Source organism: Erpetoichthys calabaricus, chromosome 5 (genome assembly GCF_900747795.2).
Source record: "Erpetoichthys calabaricus chromosome 5, fErpCal1.3, whole genome shotgun sequence".
In the NCBI taxonomy this organism is placed as follows: Eukaryota; Metazoa; Chordata; class Cladistia; order Polypteriformes; family Polypteridae; genus Erpetoichthys; species Erpetoichthys calabaricus.
The window spans coordinates 22,458,268-22,484,578 of record NC_041398.2 but is presented as its reverse complement, the minus strand read 5'-3'; the positions used below and the strand labels follow the sequence as shown (position 1 = coordinate 22,484,578).

Sequence of the window (26,311 nt, the reverse complement as noted above, 5' to 3'; positions counted from 1 at the left end):
TTCAAAACAAGTGCACATACAGTATGTGTACACTGAAATGACAGTAACAATGACAGAACACATGGAAAATCACCCAAGATTTTCTGAACACACATTTTCCTTTATCAGAGTAATTAAGATATTAAAATGTCTCATAAATATATAAGATTATACTTTTCAACAATGCTTCATGTTTTTAAGGCCATGTAATACATAAAGATTTCAAAGTTGCTTTTATTTCAACCCTGGTAAAATCTTACTTTGCGCAAGTGACTCAGTGTTTATTTGTAAATCGCTCTAAGTGACGGTTTCTCTTTTCTGTCAGTTTTGCTGCATTTCATCACTTACATCAGGAGTTTTTTTTTACCTTAGCACTATCATCCAATTGTTTTTCATAGAACAGTACACCAGCCATGGATGACCAACACTGAATGTTACTGAGAGAGAAACTTAGTGGACTGAACACTCTTTCCAAAGTTTTCTGTATCATGGATAATTGTTTATTTGTAGTAATTGTTTCCCACAGTCAACTCAGCAATTCAGTCTCTTTCTGCTGCTGAAAAGTGAACCAGTTGTGTGGCTACTCTCTGGGTTGGGACCTTCATCCAGGCAGGAGGGACACCTTGAATATAAATCATCCATCCATCTTCCAAACATGCTTATCCACAGCAGGGTCACTGGGAAGCTGTGGCTGCCCCAGAAAGCAGCTTAGGTCAAAGATGAAATACATCTTGTACAACAGACCATTCAAATCATACCATCCCTTTTCAGGTATACTGTACTTCAGGTGCACAGTGTTGCTCTTGCATTGTTCTGTTATGCTGGTGTCACCTCTAGAAGGTCCTGAACATTTTTTTTGGTGCTGTGTGAACTTTCATGTGGGCCTGAAGATTGCTTGTGCGTGAGAATTGTTTCCCACATTCAGAGCATGAATGTGGCTTCTCTCCTGTGTGAAGTCTTCTGTGATTCTTAAGGCTGCTTATATGGGAGAAGACTTTGCCACATTCTGAACAGCGATGTGGCTTCTCTCCTGTGTGTATCCTCATGTGCACCTGAAGGTTGCAAATTTGTGAGAATTGCTTACTACAAATAGAACAGCAATGTGGTTTCTCGCCAGTATGAATTCTCATGTGCCTCTTCAGATTACTTACTTCTGAGAATCGACTGCCACATTCTGAACAGCAATGTGGCTTTTCTCCTGTGTGAGTTTTCATGTGCATTGTGAGATTGCCTATTTGTGAAAAGCATTTACCACAATTAGCACAGCAGTATGGTTTTTCTCCAGTGTGAATTCTGGTGTGCCTCTGAAGATCCCCAAAGGAAGAAAACCGTTTTCCACATTCAGAACAGCAATGTGGCTTCTCCCCAGTGTGAATCCATGTGTGTTTCTGGAGGCTACTTATCTCTGAGAATCGCTTGCCACATTCAGTACAGCAATGTGGCTTTTCTCCAGTATGAATTCTTATATGTCTATGAAGGTTCTTTCGATGTGGAAATTGCTTACCACATTGAGAACAGCAATGCATTTCCTTTCCTATATGAGCTTTCTTGTGTGCCTGAAGACTGTTCCTTCGTGAGAATTTCTTTCCACATTCAGAACAACAATACGGCTTCTCTCCTGTGTGAATCCACATATGTCTATGGAGGCTACTTTTTTCAGTGAATCGCTTGCCACATGCTTCACAGCTATGTGGCTTTTCTCCAGTGTGAAGTCGAATGTGATTTTGAAGACTCATTCTGTATGCAAATCGTTTACCACATTCTGAACAGGAATACACGCCCTCTCCTGTGTGAATAGTTTTATGTTTTTGAAGGCAATTTCGACGTGAGAATTGCTTACCACATTCTGAACAACAGTGGATCTCTGGCCCTGTGTGAATTTTCTTGTGAGCTTGAAGACCACTTTTGCATGAGAACCGCTTTCTGCATTCAAGACAGTAATAGGGCTTGTCCCCAGTGTGAATTTTTGAATGTCTCTGAAGATCCCTAGAGTACAAGAATCCTTTGCCACACTCAGGACAGTGATGTTGCTTCTCTCTTGCGTTTACCTGAGTGTGTTCCTGAGCACTGGCCATATCTGAGAAATCTGTATGCCTTTCTGTGTCCTTTGGAAGACTATGCATCTCTGGAAATCTTTTATTGCATTGTGAGGATATTGAATTCTTAGGTTCTTCCATGAATATCATTTCTCTCATATTTCTCAGTTGTTGAGCACCCATAGTAAAGGGAGATATGGAGAAGCTTTTATTTTTCTGTAAACCTGTTTCAAGACAGAAAGACACAATTAGTTTTCAATATGCACAACACAACATAAAAAATGAAGCCACTATCTCACTTAAAAATGGAATGGCAAACATTTATAAAGGTCTGAAAAGAGTTCATTACATGTGCAAATTTTGAACAGAACAGCCTATAAAACCTTCACCACAGCTACTCCCTAAACAAAGGCACAAGCACACATCAGCTGCTTTTCAGAATCCTTCAGTGTTAATTGAGAGTCACAGTTGAGTATCCTGGCATCATCAGACACACTGTAAAAATCAATATGGTACAAGTTAATTTTAAGGAACAGATGATCATGCAAGATGCTGCAGCCTCCATTTATTAATCGACAACTTACCAACTAATAAAATGTAAAGAAGAACAGTAGAAGGTGCAAACACCACATGCACAGGGACAAACTGACATCCTAAATACTGCAACTTGGAGCTGTTGGGCAATGTTTGCTTTTATAACCCAAAATGCTCAGTTAAACTAAAATCCAAGTAAATGATACAACCAGCTAACCGCTGGTGGCCTTAATTGACAATGGCCCAGCTGTCAGACCCTCATCTTCCACATCTTCTCAAAACAAAAATCCTTTCATCACCCTGATTCTGTAGTTTCGTTAAGTAAAAGATGAGGTGCTAAAGAAAAAACCCTAAACTGCTACCACCCTCAGGATGTAAGGAAATTAATCCAAAATTGAATGTATTTTTAAGGTTTCAAACAGCTTTTAATAAACCAGTACTCAAACATCCATCCATCCATTTTCATAATCATTTATCCCTAGGTGAATCATAGGGAAGCTGATCCCAGAAAGCATTGGGCACAAACCAAGAACAATGTCTGGTAAAGGGTCCAGTCAATTGCTGGGTGAACACACACACAGGTCAGTTTAGCATCACCAGTCCACCTAACCTGCATGCCTGTGGACTGAGGGAGGAAATCCATGCAGACACAGGAAGAACATTTGAGTATGTCCTGCGAGACTTGTTTTGCCTATAAAAAACTTAAAATGATCTGCACATCTCCAGTCACTGTAGTCATTTCACACAAGATTCTCTGCAAGAGTAATTAATGCATGTAAGAGATGTGCTGTGAACTTTTGCATTATTTTTATTATTTTCTTTTTATATCTTCCATTCTCACTTAGAGGTGTATATTTTAACAGCCATGAGCTGTGAGCGGGTTTTATTGTCTTCTGTGCACATTGTAGTCTAAGATTTTCATACAGACATGATTAAGTTTTCTCTGAGAAGAAAAATGTTACTGCAATAGCATTGTGTCTACAATCTAAAAATTCTATTTAAGCAGATTCAAGTAGAAACTTGGAGGGCATTGTCATGTATGCCAAGGCTTGATATGGGCCAGTAATCGCCAGTAGTCCATACTGGAACTTCGACATTTGGAGTACACCTGGGAGTTTTTCTGTCTGTGCCACCAGTGTTTGAAGTCAGTCAGTCTTCACTAAAATGCAGTGTCTGCACTTTTACTTTTTGGAGTACGGTCACTTTTTCTTTCTCAGCACTTCTCATAATGTCTCAGTCCTGTAATTCCACACCTGTTAATTCACTGGCAGTTACATCCTGAGACATGTAGTGAAGGTGACCGGGTTTCCTAACTAAAATCTCTTTGTTTACTTCAAAATGGCATCTACTTTGGAGTACTGTGGTTTGACTGTACCACCACCCACCAGGTAACATAAATACTTGGCCTTGTGCAATCCAAAGAAACATTTCTTAGGATTGATACGACGTCTAGCTTTTCCAAGTGTCTGAAGTATAGCCAGAACCGGCTCTAGGTGTTTCTTCCATGTGTCGGAATAGATGACCAAGTCATCCAAGTTTGTGGCACTATAGGAATTGTGGGGATGTAGCATTTTATCCACCAGACATTGGAAGTTGGCAGGTGCCCCGTGCAATTCAAATGGAAGTTCCTGATATTGCCAGTGTCCACTAGGGATGCTAAACGCTGTCTTGGCCTTTACAGAGTCCATTAAAGGAACCTGCCAGTACCCCTTTGTGTTGTCAAGAGTGGTCAAGTACGTCGCCTTTCCTAGTCGCTCAAGGAGGTTGTCCATTCATGACATCAGATAAGCTGAAATTGGAAGACTTGATTAAGATGACGGAAGTTGTTGCAGAATCTCCAACTTCCATTGGGTTTAGGGACCAATACAATTGGGCTGGTCCAGGGACTATTACTTTCCTCAATTACACCTAGTTCCAGCATGCGTTTGATCTCAAGCTCCACTTCATCATGTTTTGCCTCTGGGAGGTGGTATAGTCGCTCCCAAATGATTACCCGGAGTCCATTATGATATCATGTTCAATCAGTGAGTTCCAGCCAGGTTTCTTGCTTAACCCCTCAGGGACGGACAGGATTACTTCTTTGAGCTCCTGTTTATGTTGGTGCGTCAAATTAGGGCCAAAATTAAGGTAATTTTTACAGGTGAAACAAGAATGGGGCTGGCTGGAGTAAGGAACGGGCTCCCTGTCCCACCACGTCTTCAGTAAGTTGATGTGATAAATCTGTTCACACGGTCAATGAATGATTTGGTTGTTTCACCAAATAGTGAACAAGCCCTTTTCACTTCTTAACTTCTTATGGGCCCTGCGAATGGGCCATTAATTTAGAGTTCAAGGTTGACATGAGTACCATGACACGATCTCAAATCGTGAAACTCCCGAAGTACTATCTCACAATCATAACATTGGGCTTGCGCTGCTTGAGCCTTTTCCATATTCTCTTTTAATATGGTTCTAATGTTTCTGAATTTATTGCATAATTGCATGATATACTCCTGAATTTTAATGGAAGGGAGGGCATTCATGGTACTTAAAGGCTTCTTTAGAGATGCCGACTCATGCAACAAAGACCCCTATCAGTTCCTGTGCGATAGCTTTGGAATTGGTTACTCTCAAGGGGATAGCCTTGGGATAACAGGTAGCATAATTAACGAGGTCTAGAATACATTAATGCCCTTTAGCAGAGAGATCAAGGGGTCTTATGATGTCAACCACCTATATGTTCAAATGTGATGTCAATTGGGGAAGAGAAACCAATGGAGCACGGTCCTTCTTAGGAATCAGACGTAACTAACACTCTGGACATGAAGTACAGAAACATTGGAACTCCTCATGGATTCCCGGCTAATAAAATCAGAGTCTGATTCTCTCCAGTGTTTTGTTGGTTTCCAGATGGGCACCTAGGAGGTGGGTGTACACAAGTTCACAGACCTTTTTAGATTGAAGGTTCGTGGTTCTAGTAACAATGACCTCACCCTCTCCCTTACGCTCAGCTACCCGATATAATAAATCATTTTCTATAACAAAGTGGAGTCCTGATATATGTAAGTTGTGTTGACCGTTTACTGAGACTACTGCATTTTTGGTAAACTCAAGGGAATTATCATTCCACTGTTCCTGTTTAAAGGAGGCTGCTGTTTGCCTAAATTGAAATAGAAGTGTATCAAGAGGATCAGGACTGACTTCAGTGGGTGGAGTGGCAATCCACGATGTTGGTGGCCTGGGTCTCATCGCGACTTCTGCCATGTCACACTGGGTAGCCACGTGACTCTGTGTTTCCAGTTGTGTACACGGCATGGCAACAGTGAGCGGCAGATGATCTCCGTCCATTGCCAGGCCCAACAATTTGGCAGGAGTGATTTGTATGATACCGCTTTTACTCTCTGACCAGTCTTTACTCAGGATCACGGGAAAGGGTAGATTTCGAATAACCACCACCTAAAAAAGCCCTTATGGAGTTGTCAAAACTGATAATACAGGTGGCAGAATGATACCACCATGTCTCCCTGTGAGTACAGGTTAAACTGGTCTTCCCTTTAAGCCATTGACATGGTAACACATAACAGCCAGCTGCAATGGAAATGTTGCTGCCGGTGTTTATTAGTGCATTGACCTTATGCCCATTTACAACTAGCACTCCTGTCCAAAGGAAACATAAGGTGTTAGGTCACCCTACCAACCTTTGTGACAATATCAGAAATAATATTCTTAATGATTTTCTATATGAACACTTACTTGTTCCTGTGTGCCTTACAGATGATGGCTGTTCTTGTTCTTCTCTTCTACGCCACATCTCCATCATCATTTTGTCATCATACTTGAAGGTTTCAGGTTTAACGTGGATGGACTGCAGCAGAAGAGATCTCTCAGTCCTCTGAAGGGACACAAAGTCAGCCACCTCTTGTTTTACTGAAGGACATTGCACTATCATGAAGCGATTCTCATTGGACAGGTCCTTTCGGAGAGTGTCTACAATTCCATGACCGAGTATTTCAAAGCCAGTAGACATTTTCTCAATATCCTCCACTTTAACAAACAGGAGTTTGTTCTCAAACTGTTTCTCTTCAGTGTTAGCATTCACCAATTCCGTCTCCTCCTGCTTTATGCAGAGACCCTGTTGTGCAGCATGGAAAGGATCCTCTTCACACTCCTCTTGTTTAATTCGGACCATTCTTTGCTCCATGGTCTCTAAGTCCTTCTTCCCTGTGTGACTTCACCTTTTCTTCACACTTAGAGCTCTGACGGATCTTAGTGTGAAAATCCCTTCAATCGGAAAGCAACCTCTTCATTTTTTAATCCAAAAGCTTCAGTTATAATTCTTGGATCACTGTATAAAAATACATAAAATATAAAATCAAAAATTCTTGGTTATGTTTAAGTAGTGTATTATCTGAAAAAGTGAGACACATGGACAATCAAATCAAGCAAACAAACAAAACAAAATCTTAAAAAACTTAAATAATGGACCACTTCCATTAACTACTTTTCTGCCCTGTGAAATTCTAAAGATTCTCTACACGGTTTTGTATAACTTTCCTATCACCCAACCAGCACTATGGTGCCTTGGTCAGCATATTTAGACCTAGGGGACTGCAGTGACTACAGGTCTTTGCTGCAGCCCACTTTCTTAACTGAACCCCATCATTTCCAATAGTATATCCTGTTATGTAATTGTATGGTTTTTATTCTGCCATCTCAGGTTATTAGAATGCTATTGTTTTTTTCTCATTGAGGATTTCACCCAAATTATATTTTGTTTCCGTGTCTTTCCAAATGTTTTATTCAGAAAAAGAATCCTTCACGATGAAGACACATGGGTGTAAATGGGATCAAGTTAGATGGAGAGCTGCTGGTTTCTTTGCCATTTCTATCTCACTCTTAATTGGAAGCTCATTAGAAAATCAAGAAGCAATGAAAAGTAGTGGACAGAACTGTCCAGGAATAATGGAATCACATAAATGTTGGGAATTTTCATGAGGAAGTTAAGGAAAATGAAGCACAAGTATGTTGATTGAGCCATAATGGGCTTAAATAGCAATAATTTAATTCTCATTAGGAAATTGTTCTGGAATGAAAACCTGTAGCACACCAGGACTAAATCTGATCTCTCCTGGCCTTGAAGGTAATAAGACATGAGATACAAGCAAGTAAGCAGCCCACTGGGTCTGCTTCCTGGAATGGGTCCCAGTACGCCTGTTCTCAGCCTGGTTGGTTCAGGTCACTTTAGAATCATGAGGACAGTTATAGTTTGGGTTCTTTTTTTATCAGACTGCTCCTTTTTAAATCAGTTTACCAAAAGCAGCCCTAAGCTCAGACAACATGGCTCTGTGGGTCACTGAGGCATGAAAGACCCTCCAACATAGGAGATGAAGGTGCAGATGGGTCTTGAAGAGCATGCAGTATGGGAATCTATGGGTCACATACTGTATTTACAGTTTGTACTGTATATGCATGTATTGTGGACTGTGTGTCATCCCTGAACACAAATGACAACCAGAAAAACAAAAGTTAAAAAAAAGAAAAGGGTTTTATTAGCAAATTAGGTGAACAAACGTCCAGTAAACACATAAGGGTTAAAAAAAAAAAAATAAACTCAGACTCCGGCCCTGCTATTAAGCCCTCACATATGAGTTCACCTCTAATCTTCTTTTATTTGTCCAGCCACTTCCTCCCAATCCCAAGACCTTCATATTCCAAATGCAGAGGCTTTTCAAACCTGGAGCTGGAGTAGTATTCCAGGTACGCCTTTACAAGCACTTCTCATTTACATGGCCAGCACCCAAAGGTCTGCAGATACCCAGGATGAGCTCCCCCTAACAGCACCAGGTTTCCCTGCAGACATCCTTTACCACAGAACCTGTCTGAAGAGGGCCAGATTGTCTGATGTCTCGAACAGAAACATATATAGATAGACGCCGCATTCACTTTGTTGCCCAGTCAACATGATACGTCAGCGCGTCCGTCCTATTGCGAGTGGCAAAAGTGTCATTTAAACTAATGCAGGTAGACATGGAAACCGGGTTTTCTGATGAAAAAACAATAACGTTTAAAATAGTATCGTTTACAAACAAAAAGACTTTGGCGAATCATTTACATGCAATTATTTATGTCCATTTATACACTAACTAGGGGGCTCCGCCCCCTGCTCGCTTCGCTCGCCAACCCCTGGCGTTGGGGCATGACAAAGAGTGAGATGTATGAATTAGATATAGAATAGTGTGCAGGTTTGGATGATGCCTATATAACTACAAAATAGAGTGTTTGGCATAGAGTAATGTTTTATTGGAATATTTCTCTGTATACAACATTAGTAGTAAAGATGGTGTCTTGTCTTTGAATGAGTCTTCCTTGGCATGGATCATTTTTAATTTTAACTTTAATGTGAGATGAACGTCGAACACATGAGAAGGCAAAATAAAGTTGTGCATGTCCAAAAACGGGTTCAGAGAGGTAGATGCCAACCTTGTCCATGGTTTGTCCTTGTGATTTGTTGATGGTCATGGCAAATGCAGGTTTAATGGGGAACTGTCGGTGTTTCAATGTAAAAGGTAATTCTAGGTCAGAACTCGTAAGGTCAATTTCAAGAATGAGAACAGTATTGTTAGCATGTGAATCTGAAAGAACTGTTGCTTGAATAACATTGTGTGTTATGGTGTTGACGACTAACCGTGTGCCAATGCATAAACCCTGTTTAGTGTTAAGGTTTCTTAATAGCATGATTATTGTTCCGTTTTTAAGGGTAAGGTTGTGTTGTGGTCATCCATCCGGGTTAATAGTGTTCAAATATTCTAATGGGAAATTCAGATGTTCATTGTCGTCATCAGAGTCAACTTTGTCAGAGCTTAGAAAGAGCCGTGTCTCTCCAGGAAGTAATGAAATGACCTGGTTAATAATGTGATTAACATTAATATTTTTTGGACATAATATAGTGCATTGTGTTAACCACATATGCGAAAGCAGTATGGGCCATTGCCTTTTGGTGTCCTGTTATGTTCTCTGGTAGATGCAAAAGCAAATGAACTATTGTAGGATCTAATGCAGTTCATAAAGTTTTTACTTTCAGGCACATCCTTAGTTAGAAGCTTCTGTAGATATTCAGGATATGAATGTAAAGGAGGCAGTCTAATCTGCCCCTTTTGACAACAACGTGTAAATTCATTATTTGTATTGCCAGTTGTTTCTTCTGTGAAGTTAAGTGAATGACAATGATTGCAAATGACATTCATTAATCCCAATGAATTTTCCTCAATAGTGGACTCATTATTGAAAGCGTTGTCAGCCAACTGGCGTAAGAGTTTAGCAGACGTCTGGTGTTGATGTCTGCGACGGGCATGTTTTGCTTGTGGTGTTTGAGTGCCGCGTTGTTGCATGTCCATTATTTGTGACGCGCTATTTTTGGGTTTTAATTGATCCGCCTCCGCTTTGCGCAAAGTCCGTTTCACTCTACGTCGTGCATTGTTTGTATCGTGCCTTGTCCGTTTTTGTATGTCGGTCAGTTGAGCTTTCTGCTTTTTGAGTCCTGCTTGCTTGTTTTCTGGCCGGTCATATGCGCGTTGCTTTGCTCCCTTTTTTGTATGTCTGAGACGCAAGCTCTTTCTTTTGAAATCGTGCTTGTTTTGATGCAGCACTTTGAGACGCGCGCTGTATGCATCTACGTTCAATGTGTCTGTTCATTTGGGCACGTCTCTGTAACGGGGTTACTTGAGCTTTGCGTTTTTTGATCCGAGACATTTTTTCTCACGTATTTTCCGAAGCGCATTGTATGCGCCGCCGTGTATTCTTTTTGTTTCATTCGTGTTTGTGTGTTTGGTTCCGTTATCCGATCCGAATAGTTTTGTACCCGTGACCGTGTATGCATGACTTGTTTGTTCCTCAGCGTGCGAAATATGGATAAGTATTAAGGAGGATCGTACTCACTGTTAATATGGAGCCTTTTCTCCAGTTGAACGGTTAATAGTGCTTTATTTTAATGAGATCCACCTATGCTGCCTAGTGTGAAGGTTTTGAGATGACGTATGTTTAATATGGACGTTTCCTTTAGATATGTGGCTTTGGGTGTCACTTCTTATTGATTGGGGGGGGGGGGTGTGTGGGTGAGGATTGTTGTTGAGCGAGCGTCTTCTTTCGTTTTGTGTTCCAGGGGCTTGTTGAATCCCCCTCTTTGTGTGTGTCCCGTCCGTTGCTTGTAGGGTGTGTGGGGTGGTTTTGTGTTCTTTTTTTTTGTGTTCCAGGGGCTTGTTAAATCCCCCTCTTGGTGTGTATCCCGTCCGCCCTTTCTTGCGCCTACGCAGTACGTCTTTTTGCAGCTACGGCCCATGGCCGGATGTGCCTGCGTCCATCATCCGGTTTAGCATTCTCGGTTAGTAATATGGATAATGGCAATTATTAAATAATAATAACAATAATTATTATTATTAAATAATTCCTCCCATATAAGTAACATTTCTCGGACTGCCTTTTTCCATCCCAGAAACTTTTCCAGACTTTGTCCTGTTCTTACGCAACACTGTACTGAAGTATTGGTTAATGCCCTAGTCACCTCACGTATAGATTACTGTAATGCTATTCTATCTGGTATCCCACAAAAACGCATCCATCACTTACCAGGATAATAACCTGCTGTTCTAAATCCACTGAACATATTACACCTATTATCTCTCAACTCCCTGTTAACTACAGAAAACAATACACAATACTGCTCTTAACATTTAAAGCTCTCCACAACCTCACTGATCTCCTACAGACTTGCAGTCCCTCTCGCTCACTCAGATCCTCATCTGCAGCTCGACTTTCTGTACCGCACATCAAACTCTGTTCTATGGGAGCTCGAGCGTCTCTCATTGTGCTCCTCAACTTTGGAATTCTCTTCCCTCCCATATACATCAGCTCGATTCAATAACACATTTTAAAGCTGCCCTCAAAACTTATCTTTTCAAACTGACATACCAATTGTGAATTTTGCACTGTTACTGCCAGTCATCTTTGATTGTTTGCTAATTATTGCTTTTTAATTTATCATTCTCTTGTTTTATTTTACTAATGTTGTTTAATTTTATTGTAAGGTGACCTTGAGTGCTAAGATTATAACATGGGATTTTCTAATGGCCAAATATAACCAAAACTATTGTTCAGCCTTACCTATGAAATGTAATCCCCTGGGATCTGGTTTGGAGCGTACAGCGGTTTGTACAATCCCAAGCAGCACATTATTCATTACTTCACTCCACAGCAGTGCCACTCGCAATATGGCGGCGACATTGACGTATGATGCTGCTGGTCTTGCGCCGTCTAGGAATTCTATGTCTATGGTCTCGAATACCCCTCAGAATCTAACACTCAGTGCCCTCTAGTGGACTGTAGACCATTAACAAGGGTCACAAATCTTATGTTACCTGTCCCACTTTCACAGTATACAGGTGCTGGTCATAAAATTAGAATATCATGACAAAGTTGATTTATTTCAGTAATTCCATTCAAAAAGTGAAACTTGTATATTAGATTCATTCATTACACACAGACTGATGTATTTCAAATGTTTATTTCTTTTAATGTTGATGATTATAACTGACAACTAATGAAAGTCCCAAATTCAGTATCTCGGAAAATTAGAATATTGTGAAAAGGTTCAATATTGAAGACACCTGGTGCCACACTCTAATCAGCTACTTAACTCAAAACACCTGCAAAAGCCTTTAAATGGTCTCTCAGTCGAGTTCTGTAGGCTACACAATCATCGGGAAGACTGCTGACTTGACAGTTGTCCAAAAGACGACCACTGACACCTTGCACAAGGAGGGCAAGACACAAAAGGTCATTGCTAAAGAGGCTGGCTGTTCACAGAGCTCTGTGTCCAAGCACATTAATAGAGAGGTGAAGGGAAGGACAAGATGTGGTAGAAAAAAGTGTACAAGCAATAGGGATAACCGCACCCTGGAGAGGATTGTGCAACAAAACCCATTCAAAAATGTGGGGGAGATTCACAAAGAGTGGACTGCAGCTGGAGTCAGTGCTTCACGAACCACCACGTACAGACATATGCAAGACATGGGTTTCAGCTGTCGCATTCCTTGTGTCAAGACACTCTTGAACAAGAAACAGCGTCAGAAGCATCTCGCCTGAGCTAAAGACAAAAAGGACTGGACTGCTGCTTTCTGATGAAAGTAAATTTTGCATTTCCTTTGGAAATCAAGGTCCCAGAGTCTGGAGAAAGAGAGGAGAGGCACAGAATCCACGTTGCTTGAGGTCCAGTGTAGTTTCCACAGTCAGTGATGGTTTGGGGTGCCATGTCATCTGCTGGTGTTGGTCCGTTGTGTTTTCTGAGGTCCAAGGTCAACGCAGCCGTCTACCAGGAAGCTTTAGAGCACTTCATGCTTCCTGCTGCTGACGAACTTTATGGAGATGCAGATTTCATTTTCCAACAGGACCTGACACCTGCACACAGTACCAAAGCTACCAGTACCTGGTTTAAGGACCATGGTATCCCTGTTCTTGATTGGCCAGCAAACTCGCCTGACCTTAACCCCATAGAAAATCTATGGGGTATTGTGAAGAGGAAGATGCAATACGCCAGACCCAACAATTCAGAAGAGCTGAAGGCCACTATCAGAGCAACATGGGCTCTCATAACATGTGAGCAGTGCCACAGACTGATCGACTCCATGCCACGCCGCATTGCTGCAGTAATCCAGGCCAAAGGAGCCCCAACTAAATATTGAGTGTTGTACATGCTCATACTTTTCATGTTCATACCTTTCAGTTGGCCAACATTTCTAAAAATCCTTTTTTTGCATTGGTCTTAATTGATATTCTAATTTTCCGAAATACTGAATTTGGGACTTTCATTAGTTGTCAGTTATAATCATCAACATTAATAGAAATAAAAATTTGAAATACATCAGTCTGTGTGTAATGAATGAATCTAATATACAAGTTTCACTTTTTGAATAGAATTACTGAAATAAATCAACTTTGTCATGATATTCTAATTTTATGATCCAGCACCTGTATGTGTGCTTCGTTCTCGTGGAAGCACAACAGTTTGAGTTTGTGATTGTTTCTATGTGTGATGTATCTGAAAGCATGGTGTGCTGGTGACTAGGATAGTTAAAATAAATAAAATAAAATAAAATAAAGCAGCCAAGAACAGGGAACTCCAAACAGAGGAGTTTAAATAACAAAGATAATTAACTTCTATCAGTAAGGCACTGCAATTAAGTTCACTGATCCACTGGAAAATGACAGATTATTAAAGAGTGTTTTTTTTTTTAAATCTATTTTCTAATTTGGTGTTGATCAGAACCTCTTCAGCAAATTTGACTGTTTTCGTATGGAATGGTGACATTTACCTTATCAATCCTACTTAATTATTTATCATTTGGGTCTTGATGCAAATATTAACTTTACACTGATTTGTGACATAGTAGACATCTCTGGACAAGGCACAAGTTCATCACAGAGTGAATACACGCACACTCATACACACACACACACTAGGACAAATTTAGCAATCACGATTTGCCTTTCTATCTATCTATCTATCTATCTATCTATCTATCTATCTATCTATCTATCTATCTATCTATCTAGGGGTGGTCCGTCCCAGGTGGCACATTTTTGGGGGTGGCATTATTGGCCAAAAGGCTCAGTACAATTCATGTGTAAGCAGCAGGGTTCGGAAAAATATCACTTATGAATGGTAAAAATAAAATTCTCTAATTTTTATCCACAAATGCTTCAAAAATAATTTTCAGACTGTCCTTCTGTGACGGCATCAGACACAGCAGTTGGAATTTATGATGCAATAACAAAAATAAACAAAAACATTACACCAGTAATAATTTCTAGGAATATAAACAACTAATTTACAATTTATAATTTTATTTCGTTTCTTGCTCTGTGCAGAAAACATCCCCACCTATAACTTGTACACTGGCAATAATTAGAACACGGCTTATCAGTGCGTCTGTACTCAATTCTTGTCTATGATGCTTATAAATAATTATATGTGAAAAATTATTGCTGTTTCTCTATATATGAAGAAACCTATGCAACATTTATCTTAATTTTTCTCTATACGTCATGTTAATATTCTATTTAAATAGGTTAACATATTCAGATATGGTGGAGGGCGGCAAATTGAAGCACCGCCCCGAGCGGCACGAACTCGAGCTACGCCACTGTATTTATCTATCTATTTGTTGTATGGTGCAGGGTGACACAATACCATCTGACAGATCATGATCAACTGCCTTTGGTTTAAATCCCACGTCTAGTTGTTGTCTGTGTGCAGATCCACACTCAGATTATGTGCTTACAAAACAGATGAATCCGATTCAGGGTCATAAGTGAGCCAGACCCATACCCATTAGAATCACGGACAAAACAGCAACGTGGGAGAAGCAAGTTCACTGCAGGATTTTCACATACATATAGAACCAATTACTATTATTGCTGAGCATGAACATTTTGGGGGTATTTTGGAGGGGACTCTTGCACGTGGGGAGAACATGCAAACTCCACCCTGACGATGATTGGGCGCTGGATAGGAAAGTCAGGGCTAACCACTGCTCCACCGCGTCGTCCGTACACCACTTCGCTTTCTACGTAGCTCTTCTTGTTTGTCTCCATCACCACTCACGACAAGACATCCCACCCTCTAATCCTCGCCTATCCCTTACACCGGGGGATACCACCCCAACGATGACTGACATTTTTTTTCTGTTTCCTTCATGCCTTCCGACCCCTCTTTCTCTTCAAAACTTACATCCATCCACCCGTTATTCTCTTTTGTCTCGATCGTTACCCCAGCTGCCGTGCTGTTCTCATTCTGCCACCCTCTCTCCCTCTTAGGGACGTCCTCCTGTCACTCCGTGATACTTTTATTCCCTCACCCGCACCCCGGTGTGCACACCATCACCCCCCAATCCCCTCAATCCGCACTCCAACCCCGTTAATTGCCCTAGGCTTTTGAGAGTCTTCACACACTCGAACACGTACCTCTCGCGATGTCAGCTGGTTTTCTGCGAAGCCACAAGGCACGATGTCGTTATCAGAATAGTGGCTTGCAGCATGCTGAAAGAGGACGGCTCGCTCTTATTGATGCACTTTCAAGGCAGACTCGTCTCACAGTGAAAACAGCAACAGAAAATTGTCATATCCGCTCCGAAATGCGCATCGTTGTGCCAAAATAAAAGTCAGACATGCCCCGTTTCAGACGCGCATTGCTGCCATCTACCGTACGATTGTGGTAACAGTTCACTGTGATCCATCCATCCATCCATTTTCCAACCCGCTATATCTTAACATAGGGTCACGGGGCAGGAACCAATCCCAGGAACCCACCGCAGGACACATACCCCAAGAACACACTAGGGCCAGTTAGTAATTGCCAATCCACCTAACCTGCATGTCTTTGGACTGCGGGAGGAAACCCACGCAGACACGGGGAGAACATGTAAAGCGAATCCCGGTCTCCGTACTGCGTGGCAGCAGCGCTACCACTGCGTCACCGTGCCGCCCAGTTCACTATGATTCTTTGGTCAAATTTCTTCGACCCCACATTACATACATAACACCTTTAAAGCCTTTAAAATCCAATTCGCGGCTTATTCTGAGAGCACGGGACACAAAACAGAAAAAAACCCTGCTAACTACTCGAAAGGAGAAACTTTGGAATCGCGAGTCCAAATATCCAGAACTTCTCTAGGATGTGTAAGGAAAACCATATCCATTCTTTTTTTTTGTTGTTGTTCTTTAAAATTCAAAAGGCCCATAGACCGTGTTGTGAAAAGGTATTTGCCCCTTCCTTATATCTTTCTTTTTATTATTTTCAAATTTAATGGTTTCACAATTTTAGACTAAATCTAATATTAGATAATTTTATCTGCTATCTGTACTTATGTATTAAAGTTGTACCATTTGTAAGTTCCCCTTTATTTACTCTAACAGACGATTAAGACTCGGCTGACTGAAAACAACCAGACTCGATGAATCTGAAGCTCACCAAATACAGTACTGACCCTTATCACGAAAGTGAATCTTCCACCACAAAAACAGCAGACCTCAAAGAAAATTCTAGATAATATAATGAAAAAAACATTTTTGAAATGTAAGACTCAAGAAGGGGGTTACAAAGTCTTTTCTAAAACACTGGGACTCCAGTGCATCTGTAAATGGAGAACATTTAGAACAAGAAGGAATCTTCCCAGGAAAGGCTGGCTTGCCATAACGGCTGCAAGGACACAGTCAAAAAGTCACAGGGGCTCCCAGAAGAACATCCAATGAACTGCAAGGACAGAGTTTATGGCAATTCATGGCTTTATAATAATTCTTTAAATTTATACAGTAATCCCTCCTCCATCGCGGGGGTTGCGTTCCAGAGCCACCTGCGAAATAAGAAAATCCGCAAAGTAGAAACCATATGTTTATATGGTTATTTTTATATTGTCATGCTTGGGTCACAGATTTGAGCAGAAACACAGGAGGTTGTAGAGAGACAGGAACGTTATTCAAACACTGCAAACAAACATTTGTCTCTTTTTCAAAAGTTTAAACTGTGCTCCATGACAAGACAGAGATGACAGTTCCGTCTCACAATTAAAAGAATGCAAACATATCTTCCTCTTCAAAGGAGTGCGCGTCAGGAGCAGAGATTGTCATAGAGATAGAGAAAAGCAAACAAATCAATAGGGTTGTTTGGCTTTTAAGTATGCGAAGCACCGCTGGACAAAGCTGTTGAAGGCGGCAGCTCACACCCCCTCCGTCAGGAACAGAGAGAGAGAGAGAGAGAGAGAGAGAGAAACAAACAATCGAAAATCGATACGTGCCCTTTTAAGTATGCGAAGCACCGTGCAGCATGTCGCTTCACGAAGCAGCTGCCCAAAAGATAGCAACGTGAAGATAATCTTTCAGCATTTTTAGACGAGCGTCCATATCATCTAGGTGTGCGAACAGCCCCCCTGCTCACACCCCCATACGTCAGGATCACAGATAGTCAGCGCAAGAGAGAGAGAAAAGTAAGCAATCTAGCTTCTCAGCCATCTGCCAATAGCGTCCCTTGTATGAAATCAACTGGGCAAACCAACTGAGGAAGCATGTACCAGAAATTAAAAGACCCATTGTCCGCAGAAATCCGCGAACCAGCAAAAAATCCGCGATATATATTTAAATATGCTTACATATAAAATCCGCGATGGAGTGAAGCCGCGAAAGGCGAAGCGCAATATAGCGAGGGATTACTGTATAGCGCTTTTCTCACTACTCAAAGCACTCTCCACACAAGAAGGACTGGGGAAGCAGACCCACAATCTCCTTACTGAAAAGCAGCAGCACTACCACTGCGCCACCTTTCACTTCGAAGACTGGCACTTCTAAGTCTAGTAGTTTGAACCAAGTACCAGAGAATCCTTATCAGGGTCCAAAAATGAAAATCAGTTTGTACAAAAAAAAGATTTTATTGTACTATGATTAATAAAAAAGTCCAAAAGACATTTTAAAAATTAGCAGTTTGTCACATGTTTTTTACACTTTCCATAGCCCCCAAAAGGCTCAAACAACCTTATGGTGTTATTACTCAAGGAGTTTCAACCTCTTTTGATTTATGTGCCAGCCGTCCTCCAGACATACATGCACTGCCCACTCTTGTCCCCTTTGACCTCTCACAGTGTCCCATGTACGCTGGCGTGTCTCGTGACAGTATTATACCAAGGCCACTGCACCCGCAACAAACTCACTTGAACTCTCGTTTTCACTCCAATGCGCACCACACGCTGTAACAGCAGAACTGCTAAGCGCACCATTGCGCTATACACCCTCCTCGGCCTGATCGTGGAGATCCAGGTTATCTGCCATAGTGTAGCACTCATAACTTAGGACAGCCGTTCGATCTGGTAAAAGTGCAATATCTGGTACAAGATCGGGTGCAAACTGGTACAAGTTTGCAATGATTCTGATGTCGACCCCAGTCAGAGGGTCGCCTGAACCGCCATCATTTCCTCAAATGACTGATACCAGATTGACCGCAGCAGACGCCAGCACCTTCTCACGCAAACCCAGGGGAACAATTAAAAATCATCCTGATAGGTTCAAGACATTGTTTTCATGCTTTTTTCCCTCTTAGACTTGTCACTGTGTAAAGAGAATCACTTTCAAAGTTTCGACTAGCGAAAGCGCTTCTTCATAGACTCCACCATAACAAACAGATGACCAAAGTGGAAACTCATGAGTATTATAAGTGCTCGTCTCGAACACCTGAGGTGATCCCACAGCCTTTGTAATAAAGTTCAAATACAAAAGAGTAGTCCAGTCCATCGTACTTCAAAGATACTCACACACACAGGCATATTGAGGATCACCAGTCCAGTTAATCTGCATGCCTTTGGGCTGTAGAAGGAAACCGGACCACCTGCAAGGAACCCACACAGATACGGTGAAGTATGCAAACTCCATGAGGGGGAAGAACTGGGATGTGAACCGAGGTCTGCTTACTGCAAGGCAGTAGCGCTACCTCTGATTTATATTGTCTTACCACTAAATACAATCTTATCCTGAAGCTGACCCAATTGTCCTATTTTTTCTTTTATGAGTTTTATCTAAATGGCAGGACACCTGTCAGCAGGATTTTTTGTTTGTTTGTTCGCTTTATTTTAGATGAAATGGTGTGTTTTATTTCCGTACCATCTAGAAGAGCAGGTCCCTATACTTTTAAATGCATGTAACGCTAGGATGTAAAATGTGCATTATTATGACTCAATGAATATCTGAGCATTCATCTCATTTGATTCTGAGACATTACATATTTTTTCCCCAAACATTTGAAACTTTTCTGTTAGGCCTGATATTTTAATTATGGTTTTGTAACTTAGGGAATTCAAATGTATTTTTGTTTAAACGTTGTAAATTTTAATATCTTTTTGCTTTGTAAATTTACAACTGCGCCATTTCATTTTCAATTGTAAGGTTTTTGCTAAAACACAGGGACGTATCACTAGAGGCGTGGCCAAGGAAGTTGTAGGCGATCACGTAATCGGTAGATAGATAGATAGATAGATAGATAGATAGATAGATAGATAGATAGATAGATAGATAGATCATAAAGTAACACAAATATTACTTAAGCTAAAGAAACATCTAAAATGAAAGACATTTCTTATGCACTTCAACCACGAAGTAGAAGTAAAACATTTTATTAGGGGAAATATCTATAGTCTATTATTAATTACTGCCTATATCTATCGTTTATTATTTAAAGATATTGCGCACTTATTTAAAATTCCTAAATACATCTGCTCGTTTTACTTGCAAAATATCACATTCAAAAATGCAACTGAAAGCTCACTTAGAAAATATTTTTTTAAACAGGTCAAACAGTAAATCTGTTAAAACCAATACTTACGTATAAGTATGTCAGAATACTTTACGCAATTGAAAAGTGCAATTTATTACTGTTAGGACATTGTTTAAGTTCGCGCTAATGATGACTTTTATTTTGATATTATAGTTCTAAGGTATGACGTTCCGCAACAGCATCCAAGGACTTCTACAATATGATTGGCTCCTTAACCGAGCAAGAGCGGAGAGGACGTATCCTTGTTCCCGGCGTCCACGCTCGCCACTGCCGCTCATGGGAAATGAAGTTTAAATCTTTTCGTTTTTCTCTCCAATACAGTACTGTACACAAGTGAGTATTCAAATACTGTCGGTAAATGTAGACAAGTTACACAGACACGCTGATTGCGCTCACGGACCTATTGCCTGCTACTTAAAGTGGTGATGCCCTGTATTTTCAATCAATCAGTGCGGATTAATGATGTAATTTCTTTTTTCCCATTGCTGTAGAAAGCTGTTAAAGTGACTCCATTTCCGTCAGTCTGGAGTTCTAATGTTGAAAGTAAGACTTGCTGGGAACTGAAGTCCACTGTTGTGCATTTTTCACAGTGCCGTGGCCTGTTGGTAAGTGTCTTGAGGTGGGGAGATAAAATCAATCCTAAACTAGTAGAAGAAACCTAAGTGGAGAAATTGGAATCGGTCTTGCGTCGCCGTTTGGGCATGGTTTGTCCTTCATTCCCGAGGAATGACTGTTGAGAGCAGACATCTGTAACGAGTAACAGAAGCGCGCACCTCACGATGTGAGAGAGATAGACTGGACGGTGGTTACGGTCGGGACTGACTGATGTTCAGATTCAACTAGCGTTGTCTAGAAATCACCTCTTTAGTTCTTCATGTGGGTGACATGATGCTATGGTGGGCAGCGGTGGTGCCTCCCGGATCCAGTGTTCAAATCCCATGACTGTCCATTTTTCTAGTCGTGCGGAGTCTGCATATTTTTCCCGTCTTTTACAGCATATTTTCTTCCAGTTACTTTAGTTTCCCTCATACATCCCCAAAGATGTGCGTGTTGAGCTAATTGGTGAGTCCAAGTTTTGTGTGTGGTGGTTTGCAAGAGTGGGCCCTGTAGTGGACTGTTTCCTTCCTTATGCCCAGAAGTTACAGGATAGGCTCATAGTTGGGTTTGGTGGGTCTGGGACTGTTACTTTATATTAAGGCTTCGTGCGCTGTCCCTTTTTAAAAATCTGTTGGCTGATTTTATGATGGGCTATTAGTGGTTAGAATTGCTCCAGGATATTGGGCACGAACGGCAGTCTGGTCACACACTGTGTGAGGACGCTTCTCCCACATCTTTTTTTCTTCAAAATATTTTGAATCAAGATGCTAAACTTCCCATCTTGAAAGAGTTTGGGTGCTTGTAGGCTTCAGCCCCTCATAAACTTAAAACTGAGCTAAGCCACATCGGTACGTGGGATGGAGGTAAATTTAATTAACATTGTGGTCAAAAGATCAGTTTATAGTTTATGCTCAGTTTCTCTCAATTTCTTCAGTAAAAAGGGAAATGAGTGCATCAACTGTTTATGCTAAAAGTTAAAATAAGGCATTTTTTAATCTTTTTATTTTTTATAGAAGTCTTTGCACTTTTTTTCTTCTTGTAGTGCCACATACCACAATGGATGGATTGTTAATGTCATTTTTTTTTAATCAGTGTGTGTTTTTTGTATACTGTATTTTTATTCTTGTTATTTTATTGTTATTGTAATTCTGATCTTTGTGTTTCATGTGTCAGTTGCATAGAATTTGACTTGGTGAAGCTCAGAGAAATAAAACATGTAGCATACAGTAAGTGGCACAGTGGTGGTCATTCGCCTGCAGAACTTAAACCAGTTTGGCACAAACCCACTGTGACCTATTCACTGAATCAGTGTAGAAGACCCTTAAAGGTAAGATGTTAAGTTCACGCATCCCACAGCTTGTGGCTAAAGTCATGTTGTGAGATATGATAGTCCTGTTCAGACAGAAGGAAGGAGAGGGAGAGTGAGCAGAGGGTGAATGGGGTTAGAAGAGATGTTATGAGCCTGATGTGTGGTGTGAGGAAATGGCGGCCAAAGGCTTTAGGACACTGTAACTCACTGGACGAGCCATGTTATTAGTAGATATTGCGCTATACCAGCTCATGTGTGGATGTGTAGTTGCTGCCCACATTGCCTTTTTTCACAACACAACATTGACGTGAGACCCTAACTTTACACACACACCCCCACCCACCCCCATATATTATACAAGTGAAATAAACAGTCAATTTACCAATTTATTGATTATAAAATCTCTAAAAAAACTATAATTGAATGATTTTTAGTTTTAAGAGTTGTAAATGTTCATCCTTCTACTGTCTAACTCCAATAGATCTGATTTTAGGGTCTTCAGAGACCAGACCCCATCCTGGCTGCACTTTGTCATCATTCTGAGTTTTTTTATTTTTCCCCTCATTCATTTGTCTTTTTCATCTTTACGAATTGTTTGGGTTGTTTGTTGCTTTTATTTTTATCACCAAGTCACCATTTTGGGTTTCTGTTTTGTTCACAAGTGCAGCCATCTTATATACCATTGTGGTAGCTATTGCCAGTCATGTGACGCTATGATCTCACTTAAGACTGCAGCTCATCCTGTCCTACTGTTGACCTAAGTTACTCTCTTGATGTCTCACTCTCTTTTTCTTTTCCTAATTAATGTAGAAGGAAGCTAATAAGACATCCAAAAACACTCGGTGTTAGGAGTTTCTGCCTGTTTCTGGTTTTATGTTCTTACCATAATGGTTGGATTTGGTTGCTTCTCCGGTTTCTGTCCCCTTTCTCTTTTCATTTCATTTGCTGGCCTCAGATCATTTCCTACCTTATTGGACATAAGACCAGGGCACTCCTGCTCACACACACTGGGTAAATTTAGAAGCAGTGATTAACTTAAGTTATACTCGGCTTAGCCAGACTGATCATTTAGATTATTTGGTGCGCTTTGGTTGCTTTCTTGAAGGTGTCATTAAACATCTCCAGGATGATTCTCTTACTGTTCCTGACCTGCACACATTTTAAGAGTGATCAGCTGTTTTTCTTTGTTAGGCTAATTTTAATAGAGAATGAGCTAAAGGAACTGTAAATGAGTTTATTTATGGTACATTTATTGTAATGTGGTCTATTCACAGAGAGGATGAGCCGTCCTGTGCTGAAATGTATCACAAGGCCTTGATGATTAAAATAAGAAGGCACTTCAATGTACAGAGTGAATGTCATGGAAGACCAAACAGCCTCCATTAAAGAAGAGGATTGTGAATGGCGCTCTGCCCAATATGCACATGAAGGTTTCAGTGGGAGCGAGGACTCTGATGAGCAAATCTGTGTTTCGAAACAGGAGGAGGAGGAGGCTGTGAGCATTAAAGCAGAGGATTGTGAGCAGGGCATTATTACCCCTGACGTACAACACCATGCAGCTTTAAATGTTTTCAAGGAAGATGCGTCTCCAGAAAACGACTTGGAACCACCATCGGATTCAGCTTACAAAACAGAAATGTCTAATTTGGGGTGCAAGGAGAGAAGGAAACATTCTCTTAAGCTGAAACTTGAAGAGAAAGATACAGACAGGAAAATGAAACGGGAATTGTGTGCACTGCCACATGGATTATGTAAGTGATTTACAAAACAAAATGAACAAATTTTTCTATCGAGGTTTCTTTTTCTTGCGCTTGACACATTGCACTGACATTTCACTTTTATAAATCATGTCTAACAAGTGGCAACATTTTAACAGACGTAAATTTCATGTTGTGCACCCCATTCAACTCGCATAACGTGCCACTTTCTAGTTACGTGTGTAGAAACTGCGGCGATTCAGATTTCAATGTTATATAAAGGAAAGGTTTAAGGACACATGCACTTCCACCAAAACTGTATTTAAACAAAGCACTCTGGGAGCTGACACTCTTCAGCCAAATTCAAACTCCCTATTCATGAAAAGAGTTTTTATATAACAGAGAGACACCCTCAATAGTTTAACAGTTTTTAAACAGTGTCACATCCTAACAGATTGCTTCCTTATCTGCATTTTTACATCAAATTGTAAAGCTGCCCTGAAGTTATTTAATTTCTTTGAAACATTCTAACAACATGCTTTGAAGCTTTATGTTTAAACACTGCACCTATCACTCCACAAACAACATTTTTTCAATATCATTTGAAAATTCCTAATATAAAGTTTTCAATAAGCATTTCTTTGAATTTACCTCTTTAGCTCTTCAGTTCAAATTCTATGCATCATCATTGTTTGGGCTGTATGGAGTTTGCATGTCCTCCCTGTGTCCGGGTGTTTAACATCGTAGTCCAAATATCACTTGAGAGTTTATTGCTTGTTTTCCTTAATTTCATTTTAATTTTCCAATTTCTTTAAAGTTATTAAATTGGTTGTATTTGGAACTTCCATCTGGGTGGAGTGGCCCTAAATCCATTTACACTACAATACAATACGATACAACTTATTTTTGTATGGCGCTCTTCACTGTGTACAGGCACAAAGAGTGCTGTGAACAAATTCTCAGGTAAAATGCAAGCATAGATTGAACAAAATAGAAACTCGCTCATTTTCTAACCCGCTTATTCCTTAACAGGGTCGATGTGGGTGCCAGAGCCTATCCCAGCTAGCATAGGTCACAAGGCAGGAACCAACCCCAGAGGGCATGACAGTTCATCACAAAGCACAAAACAGAAACAAATGAATGTAAGTGGAAACCAACAGGGGCGGCACGGTGGTGCAGTGGGTAGCGCTGCTGCCTCGCAGTTGGGTGATCTGGGGACCTGGGTTCGCTTCCCGGGTCCTCCCTGCGTGGAGTTTGCATGTTCTCCCCATGTCTGCGTGGGTTTCCTCCGGGCGCTCCGGTTTCCTCCCACAGTCCAAAGACATGCAGGTTAGGTGGATTGGCGATTCTAAATTGGCCCTAGTGTGTGCTTGGTGTGTGCTTGGTGTGTTTGTGTGTGTACTGCGGTGGGTTGGCACCCTGCCCGGGATTGTTTTCTGCCTTGTGCCCTGTGTTGGCTGGGATTGGCTCCAGCAGACCCCCGTGACCCTGTGTTTGGATTCAGCGGGTTGGAAAATGGATGGATGGATGGAAACCAACAGTATCTGTTGTGACAATAGATGGTGCTATACCAGCATGTAACCTGACACAGACAGACGCCGGAGGCACACCGATCAAAGCACACACTTTTATTTTACAGTTCACACAGCACAATGCACCATAAACAACTCAGTCCTTTAACCTTCTTTATTCTTTTCCCTTTCCTTTTATCTTCTCCTCTGCCACCTCCATTTCTCTCTTGCAAGTTCTGTCCTCTACCTCCTGACTCCGGTTCCCTGAATGGAGTGAGGCGGCCCCTTTTATAGTTCACCTGGATGTGCTCCAGGTGCTCCTTGATGACCGTCCTGCAGCACTTCCTGGTGTGGCAGAAGTGCTACAGTCCATGGCTCCGGAACCATCCAGACACCCCCTGGTGGTGGCCATGAACCCCACAGGGTTTAGCTTCCAAGCTCCGTAGCCCCCATGCAATCCAGGAGGGCTGCCCTCTTACATCCCGGGGAAGGAATTGCCCCTCTCCCGGACCTTTGCTTCTCCAGGTGTCCCGGTGTGGCAAGATCCCCAGTTGTCGGTTACATGGTCCATTAATTAATTGATGAACTATGTCCAGTTGACATTGGAGGATATTAAGTTGTAAGCATGTGAGTCAAACACAAAGTCAGACACAATCACTGTCCTGGAGACCTCTGACAACTGGCCACCTACCCCCCCACCTGAATTTTCTTTTGTAGAGTCTGTGCTGGCCATCCAATCTGATGACAGAACTTTTCTGTCTGATGATTCCAATGCTCTTTCATCTAAGATGAGTTTTCCATATGCAGGAGAGCAGCCTGGCAGTAGATCAGTGGCACCAAGTGCTACCTCAGGATACCAATAAAAAAAGAACAGAATAGGGACTGTTAGTAACAGTTTATAAATATTGTATTACTTATATTTCTGTACAAATAACTAACAGACAGAGGTGCATTATGGACAACTAATCAGCAGCTCTAGGCAGGGTATGCCAGACTAAAGTTGTGAGTCTTCAGGAAGGAATTGAAAGCAGACACTGAAGGACCTTCTCTTAAATTAGCAGGTAGAACATTCCTCAGCTTTGGGACCCTGTAACTAAAAGATTGACCTTTCCACTATTATTTTATTTATTCTTGAAATCTTAAGTAGGCCGGCATCTGGAGATCTCAGTGTGCACTTAGGTTTGTAAGAAATGGCCAATTAGAGCTTTATGTGCTACATATCACGATAAGATTAAAACATCTGATGGTTTTGGTAGCTACTGGTATGCAGTATATTTATGTACTTTTCTAACTGAAAATATGTATTA

At 41.1% G+C, this 26,311-nt stretch overlaps 1 protein-coding gene across 2 annotated transcripts; it reads right to left on the bottom strand.

Moving 5' to 3' along the window:
• LOC114643715 (gastrula zinc finger protein XlCGF57.1-like) lies at window positions 1-15,712 on the bottom strand. Of its 2 annotated transcripts, XM_028792234.2 has the most exons (3): window positions 15,543-15,712; window positions 6,282-6,873; window positions 1-2,239 (listed from the first exon to the last, which is right to left on the bottom strand). In XM_028792234.2, the coding sequence occupies exons 2-3, from the start codon at window positions 6,727-6,729 to the stop codon at window positions 813-815; spliced, it is 1,875 nt and encodes a 624-aa protein (XP_028648067.2). In that variant the 5' UTR covers window positions 6,730-6,873; window positions 15,543-15,712; the 3' UTR covers window positions 1-812. The 2 variants fall into 2 exon arrangements, with proteins under 2 accessions (XP_028648067.2, XP_051783389.1); XM_051927429.1 differs by lacking the exon at window positions 15,543-15,712 and having other exon boundaries at window positions 6,282-7,012.
• Window positions 15,713-26,311: the final 10,599 nt, after the last annotated feature.